We start from the raw sequence: 18,234 nt of genomic DNA, 5'->3' as shown, positions 1-18,234 counted from the left end.
CATATCATCTCAGCAGGGACTCTAAAACCAAGTGCAATGCCGATATAGAAGCCGGCCCTAATGAATCCAAATTAGGCAGAACATTTGATTCACGCCTAATTTGCTTGTTTCCAGGCGTGAAATAATCAGCATTACATAGCACTTTTGAGTTCCATTTTCTGTTGGGCAGTTGAGTGTCCCTTCCCGACAAGGACTCTTAGTTTGTAGCTGGTAGTGCCGAAGTGTTGAAAATGCAGGCAGCCCCGCCATTTTCATTTAAGTCCTCCATTTCTCTACATAAGTATTCAAAAGACTTGTCCAAGATGATAGAATTTCCCCTATCGCTATTTGGGTGGCATATTGCTAGACTACACGCTCACTGTAACCATGAGCAAAGTAATCTTCCTGTAACTAAGACACTTTCCTGCAACAGCGCCTCAATGCCCATGGGCTGTTAGTGCGCTTTAAAAATCTAAAAATAAAATAAATAAATATTGCCATCGACAGCAGTGTTGTGGGATGCAGGCGTCGGAGCTAGTAGACACGTCTGCCTGCTGATAGAGCTAATAATTGGTTCAGTGTCAGTCTCCACATGGATCATCACAGACTCTGGCATTTCATTGGATGGAGGGCTCAGTGGGTCTACAATTGCCAGAGTATTCCGTAAAGTTAACCATAGTTGTCATTGCTTGCGATTTAGACGGTCACAGTCACCAGAGCAAATTCGCTACAATCGTATAACACATTGTCTTCTGTGGTCATATTGCGCTTACTACGCAACTAGAATGACTCAAACAACAAACGTGGCAAATAGCGCTGTGTGGAGTAGCTATTAAATGAAGAGATGACTCAGAATGTTAACTGAATGTAAAAGTCTGAAAAGTAGTTACAGTTGTATCAAATGCGACAACGTGAGACTGAGTTTAAAGACTATTGGCAACAGAGTATGGAAACACTGTCGCTGACAGCCGAATAAAATCTCCACAATTCACGTCCTCGAGATGCAATGAACCGCGCTGGTGATGTTGCGAAGTACAGTTGTGTTGGAAAGAATGGATTATTTATGGTCACAAGCGCTACAGGAACACGAGAACCCTCCGCACAATCGGCTCGCTATGCGAGGCTAGAGGTTCTTGTAGCTTAGACACCTCTTTCAGGCAATTGACAGCATAGACAGACTCTGCGTTGAACAGACCAGCAGCAGGAGTTCAGTGAAACAATGTAGCTTTCTCACAGAACACTCTGTGCACTCTGCATGGCCTGCGTTGCGCTGTGCTGGGGCCTGTAACTACGTGCCCGGGGCATTACCTGAAGTGGTAATGCTCCCCACCCCCCAGCTCGGGGTTTATTGCTTAAATACTTGGGTTGATTATGTATTTAGGTTTTAAGTCACCATGTGGCCATTTCAAATTGGTTGTCCACCTTGTGGCTTTTAGCAAGGTGGAAGTCTGGCCTAATTTCTACCGGCCTCCTGACTGTTTCATCCTCTGATGAGTTATGTAATCTGGAATTTGAAGGAGAACCAATTACAATTACAAATTGAACTAGTGGGGTGTTTTCCTATTGGTGCGGCCCAGACTCTCGAATGAGGATGTGAAAAAAGGTGTGCTTCTGTTGTCCTGCATGCAAAGCTAGGGACGTTTCAATGAATGATAGTTTGCAGGCCCATGAAGAAAAAGCAATGTGGGAGCACTCCTAATCTTCCCATGTGTTTCAATGAGTTCATTGGGAAGAAAGAGGGCTTGGCTGGCTTATGGAAGTGCCCACGAGAATAGGTACTTTCCTACTCAGAAGCTTATCCCAAAAGGCCATGAAAGGCCAGGTTCGATAGGCAAGGAAGCTAGGTGGAAGCACAGAACTCCTAAATGTGGGTATGATTTGACTGTTGCTCCTCTAAGCAGGTTACTTGAGGTCTGCGATCTTGAGATCTGGGAGGGGCTTTGTGGGGATGCTGGGGGGGGGGTTAAATCCCTCCTGGGATGATGCTGAGCACTTCATAATCCAGCCTTTTCTACTATTCCCTTCCTGGGTACAGTCCATGTCCTGTTAAAATAGGTCAGCAGAGTGAGCAACCATAGTGCAGAGTCAGCATAGCAGCTTCCCTTTGCAGATCTGCTTTGAGCTTTTTGAGGTACTTCTGATGTCCACAGTGCTACTTTACATGTGTTATTAACTTATTTTGGTGTTTTGTGGAGCGTTCAATTTCACCTTTCACCTACTTCAAAACACTGGTTGGTCTTGTGAATGTCATCAAGGTAAATATTTTGGGCATCAAATTGATAAGGAATTTCATTACCTTATCAGCCAATGGAATAATGTTGCTGGGGTAGAGAAGGAGTGACTGGCTAAGTGTTCCCTGATTGGTCTACTACTAGCAAAACCGAAAAATGGGTTTTGGTCACAAAATACAACTTGAAAAGAATGTAAAACCACAAGGAGAACATGCTTAGCTATAGTAGCCTCTATCGGCCTGTCCACCACTGCTGGTAGCTATCGGAGTAATCCAGATGCCTATTTGGGAAGCTTTCAAAGGTACTTATCAGTAAGGACATTACCAGCTTTGTCAGTTCGCTCAGCCTGTCCGCCATGTCAGCAGATCCCGGTGTCAGTGCAATCTCCTTGCAGCTCGCTGCCCGGCCCTGAGGGAGAGAGAAAGAAAGATGGCATCACTGTGCATCAGTCTGCAGTGTCCGCGTGCAGAGGCTGCAACTGCACTTCATCATACAAACGTATAGTGAGGACCCAAGTGGGTTCTCAATAAGATAGGAAACAAAGGGTGTGTCTAGCCGGTTTTAATTATAAAGATTAGGCAAACTTAAGAAACGGTACAAAATAAGTCAATGCAACAACACAATGGCTTCTCCTTACGGTTCCAATTCCAAAATCTCTAAAAGCAATTAAACTAAAGGATAACCAAAGAGATCAGGGTGTAGCAAAAAGTCTCTGGGCACTGTACTCTGCAATCCTGGTGTCCCTTTTAGAGATATTTTCATCAGTTCTTAGTGTCTTAGTGTCTCACAGTCTTTGGTGTGGGGGTGTGAAGTGTTCTTTCTTTCGTGGTTTCAGGTCTCTTAGCTGAAGTCCTCGGCTTCTCACCCAGAATTCCTCACAGAAACTCCTTGCCTGGCCTCTAATCCTACTGCACATTTGGCACGGAAGGATGTAGAAGCTAGGTACTGCCAAGATGTGCTCCAGCGCTTCCACCAGAAAGTTGGCCACCTGTGTTGGTCTAAGGCTGGGTCTCACCTTCCTTATTTAGGTTCAAGCCTCTGGTCCCAGACACACCATCCTTTTTTGCATTCTCGACAAGTCGCAACAGTCTCATGTCTAAGGCAAACTCTTCTTTTACGCCCTGTTCCCACTTTTCCACCATGCTCCTCCATCAACTCCACCTGCACCACCTTGACAATGTGTCAGAAGCACCCTAGACCCCTCAGGCATGTATCTTGCTATTTCTCCTTAACTTCACCAGCCTTGGCTCTACTGTCCCACCTCTCCTCCCTCTCTCCAACTCCAATCTCCATCCTAGTTCTCCTCACTTTCATTTCACTGGTGTCCCTCCCAACTTTAAATCAAAATCAAAAATCAAAATCTCCTATGCCTTCTTGTCCACCACCTCCTTCTCCTCCCGGTTCTTTACTATTTCCTTCAACTCTATGCTCTGCTATTTTCTGAGCCCCTCCCTTCAGTCTGCTTCCAACTGACACTCTTACTCTCACCCTCAATCTGCTCCAAAGCCGCTCCTCATGCTCCCAAAACCCACCCTCAGCCCAAACATAGGTGGTTTATACATGAGACCTGCCCAATTCCTCTGTGCTTAATTTTACTCAGGTGCACCTGTTTATGTTGCACACAGGCTGGTGTCATTTGAATTGGGGGCAGTTCTGCATGTACCCTGCAGCTGTTCCGCCAATTGCCCTGGGATGTGATATGAGGCCGCAAGAAGGACATATGCCATTTTGAATTGTCTCTCCACACGTGATTGCAAGGGGCTGCTACTTGTGGACCCAGCCAGAGTCCATTTGCCCTTGAAGGTTTTTAGTGTGAGATTGCTTGCAATTGTTGTATGTATATGTGTTCCAGCATGAGTACCACCGGTAATGTGCTTGCCTGATTCTCACCGTCCAAGAACATAATATCCTTGTGGTCATTGTTTGGGGTCTCCACGTTCCCTTGAGAGTATATGGTGATCAGGCCAGGAGTTTGGAGTGGTATGGCAGAGCTTTGCTTGTGGGTTGGGCTACCCGTTAAACCTGTAGGTTTACTATTTGGGGCCAATGCACAGCAAATTCATGGATGATTTGTTTATTGAAATTTTGAGCTTCCCTTAAGAGAACAGAGACATGTTTTTTCTTTATGTGCCAAGATCCTGCCAACTGATGGGGGCATGGAGGGATAAGTCAGGGCATTGCTTAGTGGGTGGTGGTACCCAGCCAAGGGGCCTCCTTCCTTTATACCTAGGGTCGCTTAGGGGCCCTAATCACAGTAGTCATGCAGGGAATCCTTCTATAGCTTGTGAGTTACACGAGGGCCCATTTCTTGAGAAGTGTACTGTTGTATTTTTGGCTGATAAAATTTTGAGTGCACTAACATTACATAATTTAACATTGTACCTTATTGGTCTAGGATAATGTATACAATGAAGGCCTATTACAAAGTAGGACTGTTTAAACCCAATTTAATTCTCATGTTATTTCTCCTCCCTTTATCGCCTGTTAGCGGCAAGGTTGAATCCCCTCTGTAATAATGTACATGCAACAAGGACATAACCAAGTTATGCTAACCTGAAGTGGAAAGTATAAATACCCACGACATTTGAACTATTGAACCAGAAACCCAGAAAATGGGCTTCATTGCAAGTGTGGTGGTCCGGAAATAAGGGTGCAGGTCGAGCCGTACGGCACCCTTTCCGGACCACCACGCTGCAACTCTGTGGGTGGCTGCTGTTGTGCCCAATAGGTCTGACCGGCTGGGCGCAACGGCACCCGCCCGCAGAGGTTTCACGGAAGCACCGGCCTGGTTAGTAACAGTGCCGGCGCTTCAGTCTCCCCGCTCCCATGGCAATGGGGAGCAACATTTTCCAGCACCTGACATCCCGGGCCGCAGGGACTTGTAATATACAGGTGGCACTGGGATATCAGGTGCCGGAAAAGTGTTACGAGCCCGGTGGCAACCCACTGATCGCACCGGTGGGTTACCGCCGGACTCGTAATGAGGCCCAATAACATGAAAAGGAAATCTTACTGTGAGGCAAAGAAGTGTGCCCCAAGGTTTTGATTGCACAATACCAGGCAGTGCTGGGGCCCCAATAAATATGACTGAACCTTGTACAATAAAGCAACAGTATATCTTCCCCACAATGGCTATGGGGATGACGTGTGGAATCTGAAAATTGTATTATTTCGTAGTTCACCTATAAACATAACCCATGTATAAGGGAAATAAAATGACACTCTTCTTGCTTTGCAAAAATGTAATTATTCAATTCCCTTATCCTTTTATTTTCTCCTTTCATGAATTGATCTAAAAAGCACCAGGCCCTGTGGTACAGTGATGATATGGGACTCCCTGTCCACCTTTCTTCCTCTCGCTCTTGCTCTCTTTTTCTCTCCTTCTCTAATCTGCCCCCCCACTTCCCCCTCTATCCCACTTCTCCGCCCTGCATCTGTTCTCATCCTTTACTCTGCCAACCTACCCTGTGCTGTAATTGATCCATTTGCACCGCAAACTGTTTAGGAACTTGAACCTGTATTCCCATACTGCTACAAAACAGTCGCAGCCATATCTCTTCTAAAGAAATCAAGTGCTGACCCCAATAACCCCTCATTCTACAGGCCTGTCTCTCTCCTTCCCCACCACTCTAAAAGCCTCAATGGGGTTGTCTTCAGACAAATTGTTAATTATCCTCATGTACATTCAATTCCTGGCCCTCTCCGATATGTAGTCTGGTCCAAACAGTCCAACGAGACTGCCCTCACCGCTGCTGCAATCTCTGCCCTCTGGTCACCACCCTGCCCTATCCTTATCCTTCTGGACCTTTCTTCTGCCTTTGACACTGTGGATCAGTATTCCTTTTTTCAAACACTTTCCCCTCCTTGGCATCAAGGACACTGCTTTGGACTGGGTGTCCTCTTATCTCTCTGACCACGCCTTTTCAATCTTATGGAACTCAAACACGTTCTCCTTTTACTTCTTCCCATGGGAGGTCCTAAATTTTCAGTAAACCATAGGTAAATCCATACCCTCCTTTGGCTTTAACTATCATATATTCAATGACGATACTCAGAGCTTCTTTTCCTTAACTTCTTTTGCCCCTGAACTCACTGAATCCTCCACACACTGACTAACTGTCATGCACCATCGAATGACCATATTTAGACTCATGCTCAATTCCTCAAAAACAAAAGGCATCTATTTCCCTTCCTCCAATACAAACCCCACACACCCCTCTCACATCCCTCCCTTGACCTTCTCACCTGATCACTCGTGCCTGCCAAACCTGGGCTTCTTTTTGACAGTGCCCTGGAAATCTTCCAGTTCATCATGGCCACTGCTAGCCGCACTCAACCACCTGAATATTTGAAAAACCTTCCAAAACATCACCACCTCTCAACCAAAACCCTTAACTCTATGCTCTAGCTCAGCAAACAGGGCTACTGTGTGAACCTACTTCTTTGTCTACCAATCTACCTTTTAATCCCTTATATTAATTTCTCAACTTTGCGACATACACCCTTTTCTTTTTCAACCTACCCAGATCCTCTCCTACCAGTACTCATCATCGCCATATTCGATGGCTGTCTATGCAAAATCACTCCCTCTTTAAATTCCTGCTTCTTGTCTCTAAAATCATCTATGGCCTTGCCCCCCCCCCCCCACACAGCTCCACTGACTGCATCTCAGTATATGCTCCCCTTTGAGCTCACTGCTCCTTGTATCTCTGCATCATGTTAGTCCCCTGCCTGCCTGGGCTAACTCACACTTTTGCTCCTTTTCCCTACTTGTCCCATTTTATTGGAATGCTCCCCCGTGGCCATTGAAGCCATATCCTCAGTGAAACTATTCTATTCAAATTGAGACTCAAACTTATTCTGCCACAAAGAGTCTACCTAATACTCACTTATGAGACTATTGTAATATGAGGCAGATGATGGTGGTAACATTTTAGTCATGAACAAAGAGAATTACATTACTATGGCAGAGACGCATCTCAGAACACCAGATTGCTTCAAAACATTGAATATAATCCAATTGAAGGGATTGGTATAGCTGCAAAAATTGTGATCAATCAACGGTATAGAAAGGGATTATTAACTGACAATGAGAAGGCCTTTTTGACAGTAGAATAGCCCAAACTTCTGACCATTTATTTTCTCCCAAAGATTCATAAGACCTTCACCGAGCTTCCAGAAGGAAGGATTGGAGGGGTGACCAAACAAATTGCCAAATATATAGATGCAATAATCCAACCAGAGGTTCATATGTTGCTGTGCTATAACAGGGACTCTATGCATGTTCTGCCAATATTTGAGAAACTTGTTTGGCAATCTGATTTCACGTTAGTCCCATTAGATGTGACGGCAATATTTACTTCCATGTTGCATGAACTTGCCTTAGAAACAATAGAGTACACATAGCATGGCAGACCTATCAGCTCCCTTAAGATAGGTAAGGGAGTGAAGCAGGGGTGCGTTTTGGCCCCTGCTTTATTTAACCTATTTATGGCAGATATTGGAGAATGTCTCCTTAAAGTGCACTACTTTCCTACCAAGTTGGGTGCATCAAAGACCCTATTTCTGACCTGTGCAGATGATCTGGCTATGTTCGATACCACATATGTTGGTATCTGAAGGCGTGCAAGTGCTGTCAATGAATATGCAAGAGATAATAACTTCACCATCAATGCCGAGAAATCTAACTGTATACGTGTTGGAAAAGTACAGAAAGATAAAGTGTGAATTGTGTCACCAGGTGCGGTGTTGCAGAAAGAACATAGCTATGGACACTGCAGTTATGAGGTCAAGCCCAACTCTAGGGAATCCTTGGTATTTGAGAAACAACACTCGAGAGCTATCGCTACTAAGATGTCAATAAGGAATTTTGTTACTACTGATGCAGAGTATAACCTATCTGGCATTGTAGCTCTCTACCGACAGAAATTGATGACCAGTATTTCCTATGCCCTTGAGTGTTCGTGCTCAGACTTTGAAATATGGGCCAATGTTTTAGAAGGCCATATCTAGCGACGCATCCTGTGTCTTTCCACAGCAACCCTAAGACAAGCCATAAGAATCCAGCTTGGTTTGACCTCTCTGAACCCACCTATAAGTATAAGTAGAAGCAATCTATATATCAAAATAATGTGTGTTGCTAAGCAATCAATACTTTTGTTGCTTAAGGACAAAATGTTAACGGGGGCTTGCAGAGTATTGGAGGAATTTAGAATTAGCAATGAGAGCTTTTTCCAAAAATTAGCATGGCTCATGGATTGGTCTGATTTTTTGGGTGCCATATTGAGCTCATTTAAAAAGAAGGCCTTGGCATGGGACTGGTCAATGAATCATGACCATATAGGGAGACTCTGATCCTTGTGTATATTTTCAAAACTGTACTTTCCTTATCTACATTTAGAAGCATCTTCACTTTAATGCGAATAAACAAACTACCTGTTATGGAAGTAAAGGGTGCGTGGCTGTATTTACCTGATGAGGAGCGTAGGTGTTGTGTTTCTGATGTTTCAGAGACAATTGAACCATTAAGACATGTCTTGATCTTGTGTAAATCTATGCTAAAATACTACATCAGATATAACATGCATTTTAAAGATGACACGGCCAATGTACGTAATTAATTGTTTTGGCTGAAATGCCTCTCGGCTTGCAGCTTAACCAGATCGATTGTCCTTGTAAGGGTTTGGCAAGTATTTAATTACAAACTCAAAGTAGGACATAGTAGTAGCCCATAACTTTGTTCCTGATTGTTAATTTGATGTCCTAAAATGAACTTTGAGTTAATTGCATTTCAAATATAGGAGGATCTATTTCATTTCTGAAATGGAAATATTGTTTCTTTTTAAGGTCTTTTTTTCTATGTGTAAACATCTGTAATATTTCTGTATTTTTAACAACTTGTTTTATTCATTTTTTATTTCTTTTGTGAATAGTTTGTGATGCACTGAAACACAATAAAGAACAAAAAAAGAAAACAACTAGAGTTGACACATGGTACCACGTCTGCTTCGTATATGATCCATTTGAAGATGATCATAGAAATTCTCAGTAAAAAATAATACCTTCTTATTCAACAATGACTATTACAAGCAGATAAAGGGAACTGCAATGGGAACAAATTATGCCCTTAGTGGCAAACGTGTTCATGGTTACCATGAATATGTGGGGCATATCATTGCCTGGCATAGATTTATTGATGAAATGCTTATGGAATGGCAATAAACCCAAACACAACTGAACTCATTTGTTGCTCGTTTAAACCAAAACACATTTGGAATAGAACACACATGCTATTCACATGAAGTAGAGATAGATTTTTAAATATTTTGGATCTTCACATTTATATCGAAAACAAGATAATCCAAAAAACCATATTGTAAGAATACAGGGGTGAATTCAACACTATGGGCCTCATTACGACCCTGGCGGTAAGTGGAAAACGATGCCGGTAAAGGATTACCGGCATCGCTTACCGCTAGGTCCGATTACGATCCGAGTAAGTGCCGCTAACAGCACCAAGGGCACGGGAACACGACCCCCCATGCCAGAAATAGCGGCATGGTGCAAATTGGGGAACATCACGAGTCAAGCGGACATGCTCTTAACGCCCTTGCGAAGGCCGTAAAGTACCTTACCGCCATGGTGCAAATACCGCCATCGCGGACCAACCGTAAATGGCCATGTGCAGTGTTCCCAGCTGCCACAGGTGCACACAATCAGCACAGGTGGAGGCAATACAGACTCACCAAGTACAAAAAGAGCACACCCCACCCCTTCCCACACCCAGTCACAATCCACAATGATTCCAATAGGACTAGCAATGTTGGGGCGGGAGGACCTGATTGCAATGCAAGTGCTACAACAACAACAACATCAACAACAACAACAACAGGCAGCACAGAGGAGATGCAGGAGGAGAAGGAGGGCAAGGCAGGGCCAGCAAGCCCCACCAGCACAGCCATTGCCACCACGCAGGCAGCCGCCAATCCCACGCATCAGAGCCAGTCCATTCAACCTCACTGCTGAGAAGAGCCACACCTTGTACCGTTTGGACCGGGACACCATCACCACCATCGTGGACATGATACACAATGACATCGTCAGCATGATTGAAACACCCACCGCCATCCCCCCCCTACTGAAGGTAGTGTCCGTGCTCCACTTCCTGGCCACAGGCACCTACCAGCACACAGTGGGGCACTTGCATGGCATTTCACAACCATTATTCTCACGTACGCTGATCCAAGTGCTCGATGCCCTCCTCCAGCACACAGACGACCACATTTCCTTACCACGGTCTGCCCAGGAGATTGCAAACACCAAAGTGGGTTTCCATGCATTAGCCGGCATACCTGGTTGCATTGGTGCCATCGATTGCACCCATGTGGAATTGGTGGTCCCACATGCCATTGAGGTAGCGTACCGCTATCGTAAACTATTCCACTCAATCAACGTGCAAATGGTATGTGACTCCAACAGGATCATCACACATTGTTGTGCCCGATTCCCCGGATCAACCCATGATTCAATGGTCCTGCATAACTCCGCAATACTACGCTACATGGAGCGACATGCAGGGCCAAGATTCTGGCTACTCGGTGAGTCTCATGTCATGGCCATGGAAATGTGAAGTGGGTAGGTGATTGACGTATCAATGCATACTTTACCTGGCTGAAAGGGGCAGGGGGAGAGATGCATACTTTACCTGGCTGAAAGGGGGGGGGGAGATGCATACTTTACCTGGCTGAAAGGGGGTGGGGAGTGATGCATACCTTACCTGGCTGCGAGTACCAGAGGCAATGGAGCCAGCTCATACCCTAAAGCAGCCCAAACATCAACTGACACCTGAAAACATAATGCCCGATGTAAGCAGCCCTACCATGTGAATGAAGGTGTGTCCCAACCATGACACAACCATCTGCAAGTGCACTGTACCGAATCGGACCACATCGACCTCAACGAAATGCACCTACATGTACCTACATGCAATGACTTCAGCCAATACACGGCACCAAACACCATCAACTGAAAGGCCAGTCCCCCATAACTGCGCACAAAGGAGGCACATGACGGACAAAAACATCTATACACCACTACACAGACACCGAGGCCCCAAAAAATTGCCTAGCATCATTAGTAGTGCTCAGTGGGCTCATCATGAGGCTGACAGCAATGTTGCCATGATGAGAGCATTGATATCACTGGACACCTGCCAGGTCAACAAAACAAACGCCATGGACTAACACAGTGGATGGGCACTCACAAGGCACTGGACCCCCCTGCCAACACTGGTTGATGGCATGCAAAACAGTCCATGAGAGGAATACACATATACTGGTCACATAGTGTGACTCCATTTGTGCATGTAAATGTGGTACAAAGTAAGAGATGAATGCATGCCATAGTGGCACGTCATGATTTGAGATTTGATGTCATGACTGACACATACATTGTTGCCCACATACAGGTGATGCAGGCTATCCCCTGAAGAGGTGGCTCCTTACCCCAGTCCGGAACCCACAGACCCAGCACGAGGAGGACTTCAATCGTGCACATACACGAACCCGTGTGGTGATTGAGCATACATTTGGCCTATTGAAGGCACGGTTTCGCTGCCTCAGCAGGTCTGGTGGGGCACTCCTGTACCGCCATGAGAAGGTGGCAAAGATCGTCATGGCATGTGTCATGCTACACAATATGTGCATCAGACGGAATGTGCCCCTGCCCCCTGACGCTGAACTGCAACCACCTGACGATGAGGATGAGGAGAGTGGGGTTGGGGCAGCACCTCAGGGAGGCAGCGATGCACAGGAGGGACGTGACATGCGTCGGACTCTGATCAACCAATCTTTCCAGCACACACGGATGGGGGGTGTCACATGGAGATGGCAACTGGGGCACTGTGTGTGTCTGGGATATGCACACTGTGGACTGTTCACCAATAAAGCACACATACGCAATGAGCATTGTCCACACATGTGATTTGTGCTCAAGCAAAAATTGTATTGTAAATGTGAATTCAATTAACACACCCACTCCCCCCTCCCCCCTCAACTCCCCAACACACCCACTCCCCCCTCCCCCCTCAACACCCCAACACACCCACTCCCCCCTCCCCCCTCAACTCCCCGCAAAAGTGCGTGGATGTCTGTGATGAAGTGCCTAATGTGGGATTGTTCCACTGGGCGGCCTATATTGGCAGCCCCCTCTGCCGGCCCCCGGGGCACCCCTGCCTGTACTCCGCAGGTTCCTGGCCGACCTGTGGATGGGGCTGTTTGGGGCAGAACTGGCAGCGGAGGAGGTACTCGGCTGCTCACTGGGACGCATGTCCCTCATTGTCTGTACAAGCTCCGAGAGCACGTGCCGCATCGCAGCAAGTTCGGCACAGATATCCTTGGTGGAGGATTGTATGGCTGCCTTCACAGTCAAGGCACATTTTATCATTTCCGCACTTGCACCTCCACATTCAGCCACATTCTGAGTCAGGAGTGAGGACAGTTGGTGTTGGCGTGTTAAGATTTGGTCCAGCGACTCTTGTTTTTTTTGGGCATTGGATAATGCCAGTGGCGTGTTCATTGGGCTGCTCCCCTCATCCACACCTTCCACCCGGCATGGAGTGGCTGGCCAGGAGTCATCAGGGGATTGCCCCTGTGTGCCATCATCATGCAGGCTACATGGGGACAGGAAGGGGGAATGAAGGTGGGCAGTGGGGGGACATTCTACGACATCATCATCATTCCCCACATCACTATCCGAGCAAGCTGCAATGGCAGCAGTCTCCCCAATCGTGCTGCTTCCTGCAGACACAGTCCCTTCAGTGGCCACCAGTTGTTGGATGTCTGTTGCTGGTGGTACCATGCTGCTTGCCTTGGTGCTTATCGGTGCCCTGGCCTGTGTTGTGGCCGTCGATTTTGGCTGCTGTGGGGGTTTGTTTGGTCCAGCAGAGGTGAAGTGTTGGTGTGGTGTCACTTCGGGCCTGACCTTCTTGGCAGGTGTGGTGCCAGTGTCTTCCTCGCCAAGGTCCGAATGGGAGCCTGTGGTGGAGCAAAGGAGGGAAAGTGTTATTGATGGGTCTGCGGACAAGCAGGCATTGTGATAACTGCCATCATTTTGATTACTAGATGGTGCACATTGGAGGCAGTGACATACAGGTTGTCTCCCTTTTGGGTGGGAGAAGCATTTAGGAATGTGGGTGCCTACAGTGAGAGTGTGCATACTGCATGTTTACAGGGTGTAGGTCAATAATGCCTGTAGGCAGTCTTCTGCTGATGTTTCGCATTGACCCTATTAGGCAACATTGTGCTTCCCATGAAACTGGACTTCAGAGAGCTTTGCATGGCTTGATTTGAGGCACCTACCTGCGTCACCTGATGTGTGGGCTCCTCTCTCCATTTCTCCGACCCCCTCGATGCTCTCGATGCCAATGGTTGTGGCACATATCTCCTCCCACGGCTGCAATTTTATCAGTGAGTCTGCTCCTCCACCAGTTGCCATGCCCAGGTTTCTGTTTGCAGACAGTATACTCCTTACACAGAGCCGGAGGTCGTCCCACCTTTTTTACGGCACTGTCTTGTGGTGCGGGGTGTTGTTCCAACTGCACTGACCTGCTGTGCGACTAGGTCCCATATGGCCTTCTTCCGTGCTATTGCCGGTCTGGTTATTTCTGTTGAGAATACAACGTCCGTGTTTTCCTGTAGGGTTTCCGCCAACATGGTGAGCTCTTCCCTAGTGAAGCGCTCCTGCCGCAGCCGATCGCAACTTTTTTAAACAACTTTTGGCATTCTGACGATGGGTGGATGTGGGTGAAGGTTTGTGGCGGGTCTCGGGGTCAGATGTGCAATGGTTGTGGAGGATGGCAATGGATTGTGTTTTTAAAGATGTCCGCCGTGCTCTTTCCCGTTCCGGTGCGATGGCGCAACTTCCAGATCCGCTTCTTTACGGTCACCGATAATAGCGGTCACCAATATTTGCAGTGATCGCTAATATCGGTGGGTAGGGTGGCGGTAGTGCACCTTGCACGGCATAGGATGCCGGTAGGTGCCGTTTTTGGGACGTTACCGGCATGGCGCAGATTACATTACTGGCATGGCGCAATGCTCGTGCCCGAGAGGTCGTAATGTACCGCTTTTAACGGTTTCTGGCCAGCACGGACACGTTAGTTGCGCCATGCCGGTAATGTCCATTAATTACCGCCTGGGTCGTAATGAGGCCCTATGTGTTATGAGTTGCCACAGAAAAAGTGCAGTTGATAGTATACCAATTGGAGAGTATGTTAGGGCAAGAAGGAATTTCAGTGACATTAATAAATTCAATGAGGAATGTGAAACCCTTACCAAGAGATTTTGCAATAGGGGATTTAGGACAGATACTTTGCAAAGGGCAGTTGTATAAACACAGAGACTTTAGAGGAGAATGCTCCTTGTGCATAAAGAACATCAAAATCTACTTACAAGGACACTGTGAAAGTCATTACGAGGTACAAAACAGACAGTCATTTAATTTATAAGATCGTGAAAAAGCACTGGCACATTTTATTATTGGATCGTGATATGAAGACATTTATATCAGATCAAAATGAGCTCATATGTACTAAGGCACCCACACTGAGATCCATATCATGCCCATCCTACATGGACAATCCACAACCCAAACAACAGAATAGTGTCCTAAACAAATTGAAGGTTTTTTCGAATGTGGCTCATACTCAATGTGTAGATATGCCAAAAATTCTAAAGATATAGGGCCTCATTACACGGACGGCGGTGGAACAAGGTGCTGTTAGCACCTTGGTCCATGCCGCTAAAATACCAGCACCGCCTTGGAGGAAAGGGGAATTACCACCCTATTCCAAGGTTGATGGGGCGGTAATTCCCCCTTCCCCCATTGCCCTTCCCCATTCCCATTTTTGACCCATAGGGCATAATGGGAATGGGGAAGATGCTAATTACGGCACCGCAAATTGCGGTACCGTAATTAGCTCCCTGGTCCCTTTGCGGGTTGGTTTTTAACGCCTGCAAAAAGCAGGCGTTAAAGTCCCCAACCCGCAAAGGGACCTCGTAGTAAGGCGGTAAGGGTTAACAGTCACCGGTACCATTAACGGTGACCGTTAACCCTTACCGCCGTCCGTGTAATGAGGCCCATAGTAATGACGTTCATAATCAAGGGTTTTATAAATTGCTGCACAAAATATGTCATACATGTGATAATTTGCATTCGTCACAAGATTTATATCAGCAATACCAAGCAGGAACTGAGAACCAGGATACAAAAACATATCAATCTGCCTGGGAACCAGGACATCAGATTACTGCTGACAGCACACTGGCCAGGACACAATCAACTGGACAACAAGCAGGATGTACAATTTGTAGAAATTCAAACCGCTCCGATGACAAAAGGGGCGATGACAGGGAACTAAGACTGAGACAATTGGATTTGAAATATAATTGCAAGTACTGCACAATACTGGAAGGCTTGAATACATACAATGAAATTAATGTTTTTTTAAATAACACCATTGTTATATTCAAGCATATTTAACTGGAACATTATATGTTATTATGACATCTATGCTCAATGATGTGGGGTTTTATGGGCTGCTGGGGGGTCTGAGGGACTTGGCCATCATTTTCCATCGCTATGGCATGTTCTCTTGCAAATTTGGAAAATGGAATGCATAACAAGAAAGATATATTGGAATACCTAGTGCAAGGATGTTGTAGAATGATGAGAACAAGCTCTTTATTATACTAGCATTGAGTAATGTACGCAGCAATCATGATCGTCAGTTAGCCAACATTATATGCCATTGATTAATACATATACTGCATGCACGCTTCAGGATGCCCTTATTCAGAGTGTAATGGCGCTCTGTAGCTATTCGTGAACAGCACGTCTGCTGAGAATGGCTTTATATATTTGGATAAGCTGATCACAGCTTTTTGGATGGACAACATTTCAAATACAATAGTGGTGAGTTTAGGGGGACTTGTCCTGAGTGCACAATTATGTCTAGTTTAATGTTTGAGGTTCATGTAGTGTAAGGGAAGCATGGTATCAAAAGCAAGACAGACACAAAAGATATGTTTGGAAAACCTTTATTGTTCTCGAAAAAGGGGTTGGAAGAATGCCTATCTTGCCCTGTATGTCTAGGATGGGAGCACGCTTGACCATCAAATAATAAACAAAACAGTCCTAGTTGAGTCTGTCAAATCAAAATGGCCTATGCTAACAAAACTTATTACCAGCCCTCACTCTAATGTAACAAAATATGTGTGAGGAAAATGTACATGCAAAAGAAATAATGTGCAAAACTATAAAGAATCAATTTGGCTGAGTCAGCTCTCCTCCCCACGCTGGACAGCACAGGGAAAGCCGGCCCCCGTGGACAGGATGACACACTATTTCTCAGGTTCTCAAAATTAAAGACAGTTCAAAACGTGGATCGAGGCCTGTCTGGCCTTCCACGGTAAACTCCAGCTTCAATATATAATTCAGCAACAAGTTCACGCCGGTCTCCCTCAGTCGGGCTCTGACCATTTCAAAATACAAAGTTCACGCTGGTCTCCCTCAGTTGGGCTTGGACCTTTCAAAGTACAATGGTTCACATTGGTCCCCCTATGTCGGGCCCAGACCTTTTCAAAACACAATTCAACAAAACTTGCAAGAGGGCTCCCTTCCCCAAGCTTATTACACTTCGGGTCTCCCTCAGTCGGGCTCAGACTGCTTTTGGATGTCAAAGACTTTCGAATGTGCTTGGGTTTCTTTAGAGACCTCCGCAGGACCACTTCAAATAAAAGTTCAAGGTTCAACTTTCACTTTCCCCTTCTCTAGGAGTTAATTTTGCTTACTGTGCTTTTGCAGTTCATTCACTTTATCGTTACAAACAATGCACCTTTCAGAGAGACCTTCGAGTGGGCTACTTCCTTTCGTCAGACCACTCCATTACTCAGTAGCACTGATTTCACAGCTGTCCTTACTTCAAAGCTAATTCACAGGTCTGCCTTTCTTCACCTCTGATCCACGCACGTGCAGCCTTCACTTGCGACATAATGTTGCTACTTCAAACTTTCTTTAACACACACCAGTCTCTCAGGTTGCTTGTGAACTCACTGGCTATGTGTGTTACTTTCTTGGTTTTACGATTTCCAATTCATGAGTCAAGGGTAGTACCACACGGTTGGCCTCGCCTCCTCAACTCTGCCATTCACCAAGGAGGGTCGCTTGCGTCCTTGAAACACAATGCAGTCTTCACTTGCAGATTCTGGCCTTCTCCATGTGTCCTTCTTGGCCTGTCGGCAGCAATGACCTCCAGTAGGTAACTGTTGGGGTTTCCGACCCGCTACTCTCATCCCTTGGTCTGTCGCTCTGCTTCAGTAGGTTTGCCTTCGCCCCAGAAGTCCTGCTCGTACTTCTGTTCCGCCTTGCTCAGTTTTTCTCAGTAAAATGTCCTTGGACTCCAAATCCCATAATTCTTGATTTTGAATTTGCTCCCACTTCGCTAGCTCACCCTTTCAGTACTCTGGCGGTTCTGGGTGCTGTAGGAGTTCAAGGGGATACTTGTTGAGGCCAGGGCCTCGCCACCTGCCCCTCAAAGGCCTGGGCTGTCCTGCTTTGCCCAGGGGAGGAGCTCTGGTGTGGGTGCCGCCAGGTATCCCCAACTGCCCCTGGTTTGGCTCTCTGGAGGCACAGTTCCCTCTCCACACTGCAGCCTCCTCTGTGCTCACAGGTTCAACAATCAGGCAGTCCTTCTTCTTCCAGGCTTTCCAGGAGCTCTCCAGATCAAATTTTCTCCCTCTGGCTTCAATGTATCATCCAGCATCCCCAGTTTACCCAGAGTGTGCCTGTGTGCTCTGCCTTTTATAGTAAGGGGGAGGCTTAATAGGTCTCAGGTGAGACTGATTGTCAAGGGATGCCCGACCTGGCCTGTCTCTATTAGTGAGACAGTCCAGACTTAGCATGGGGGAATCTGTCTTCTGTCTCTCAGTGCGGTATTGAGAAATCTTTATCCTCTCAGTCCCTCTCT

General features: G+C 46.3%; 1 protein-coding gene across 2 annotated transcripts in view; it reads right to left on the bottom strand.

The window, feature by feature from the left end:
- LOC138580852 (integrin alpha-D-like) overlaps window positions 1-18,234 on the bottom strand; it is a 750,488-nt gene that overhangs the window by 65,542 nt on the left and 666,712 nt on the right. For both annotated transcript variants that reach the window (XM_069651726.1, XM_069651727.1), the window contains one exon: window positions 2,535-2,618. In XM_069651726.1, the coding sequence (XP_069507827.1) occupies window positions 2,535-2,618 (84 nt within the window). The remainder of the gene's footprint in view (window positions 1-2,534; window positions 2,619-18,234) is intronic.

Source organism: Ambystoma mexicanum, chromosome 3p, assembly GCF_040938575.1.
Source record: "Ambystoma mexicanum isolate Mex_15411 chromosome 3p, UKY_AmexF1_1, whole genome shotgun sequence".
Classification (NCBI taxonomy): domain Eukaryota; kingdom Metazoa; phylum Chordata; class Amphibia; order Caudata; family Ambystomatidae; genus Ambystoma; species Ambystoma mexicanum.
The sequence above is the reverse complement of the archived record's forward strand: the minus strand, read 5'-3'. Positions and strand labels throughout refer to the sequence as shown.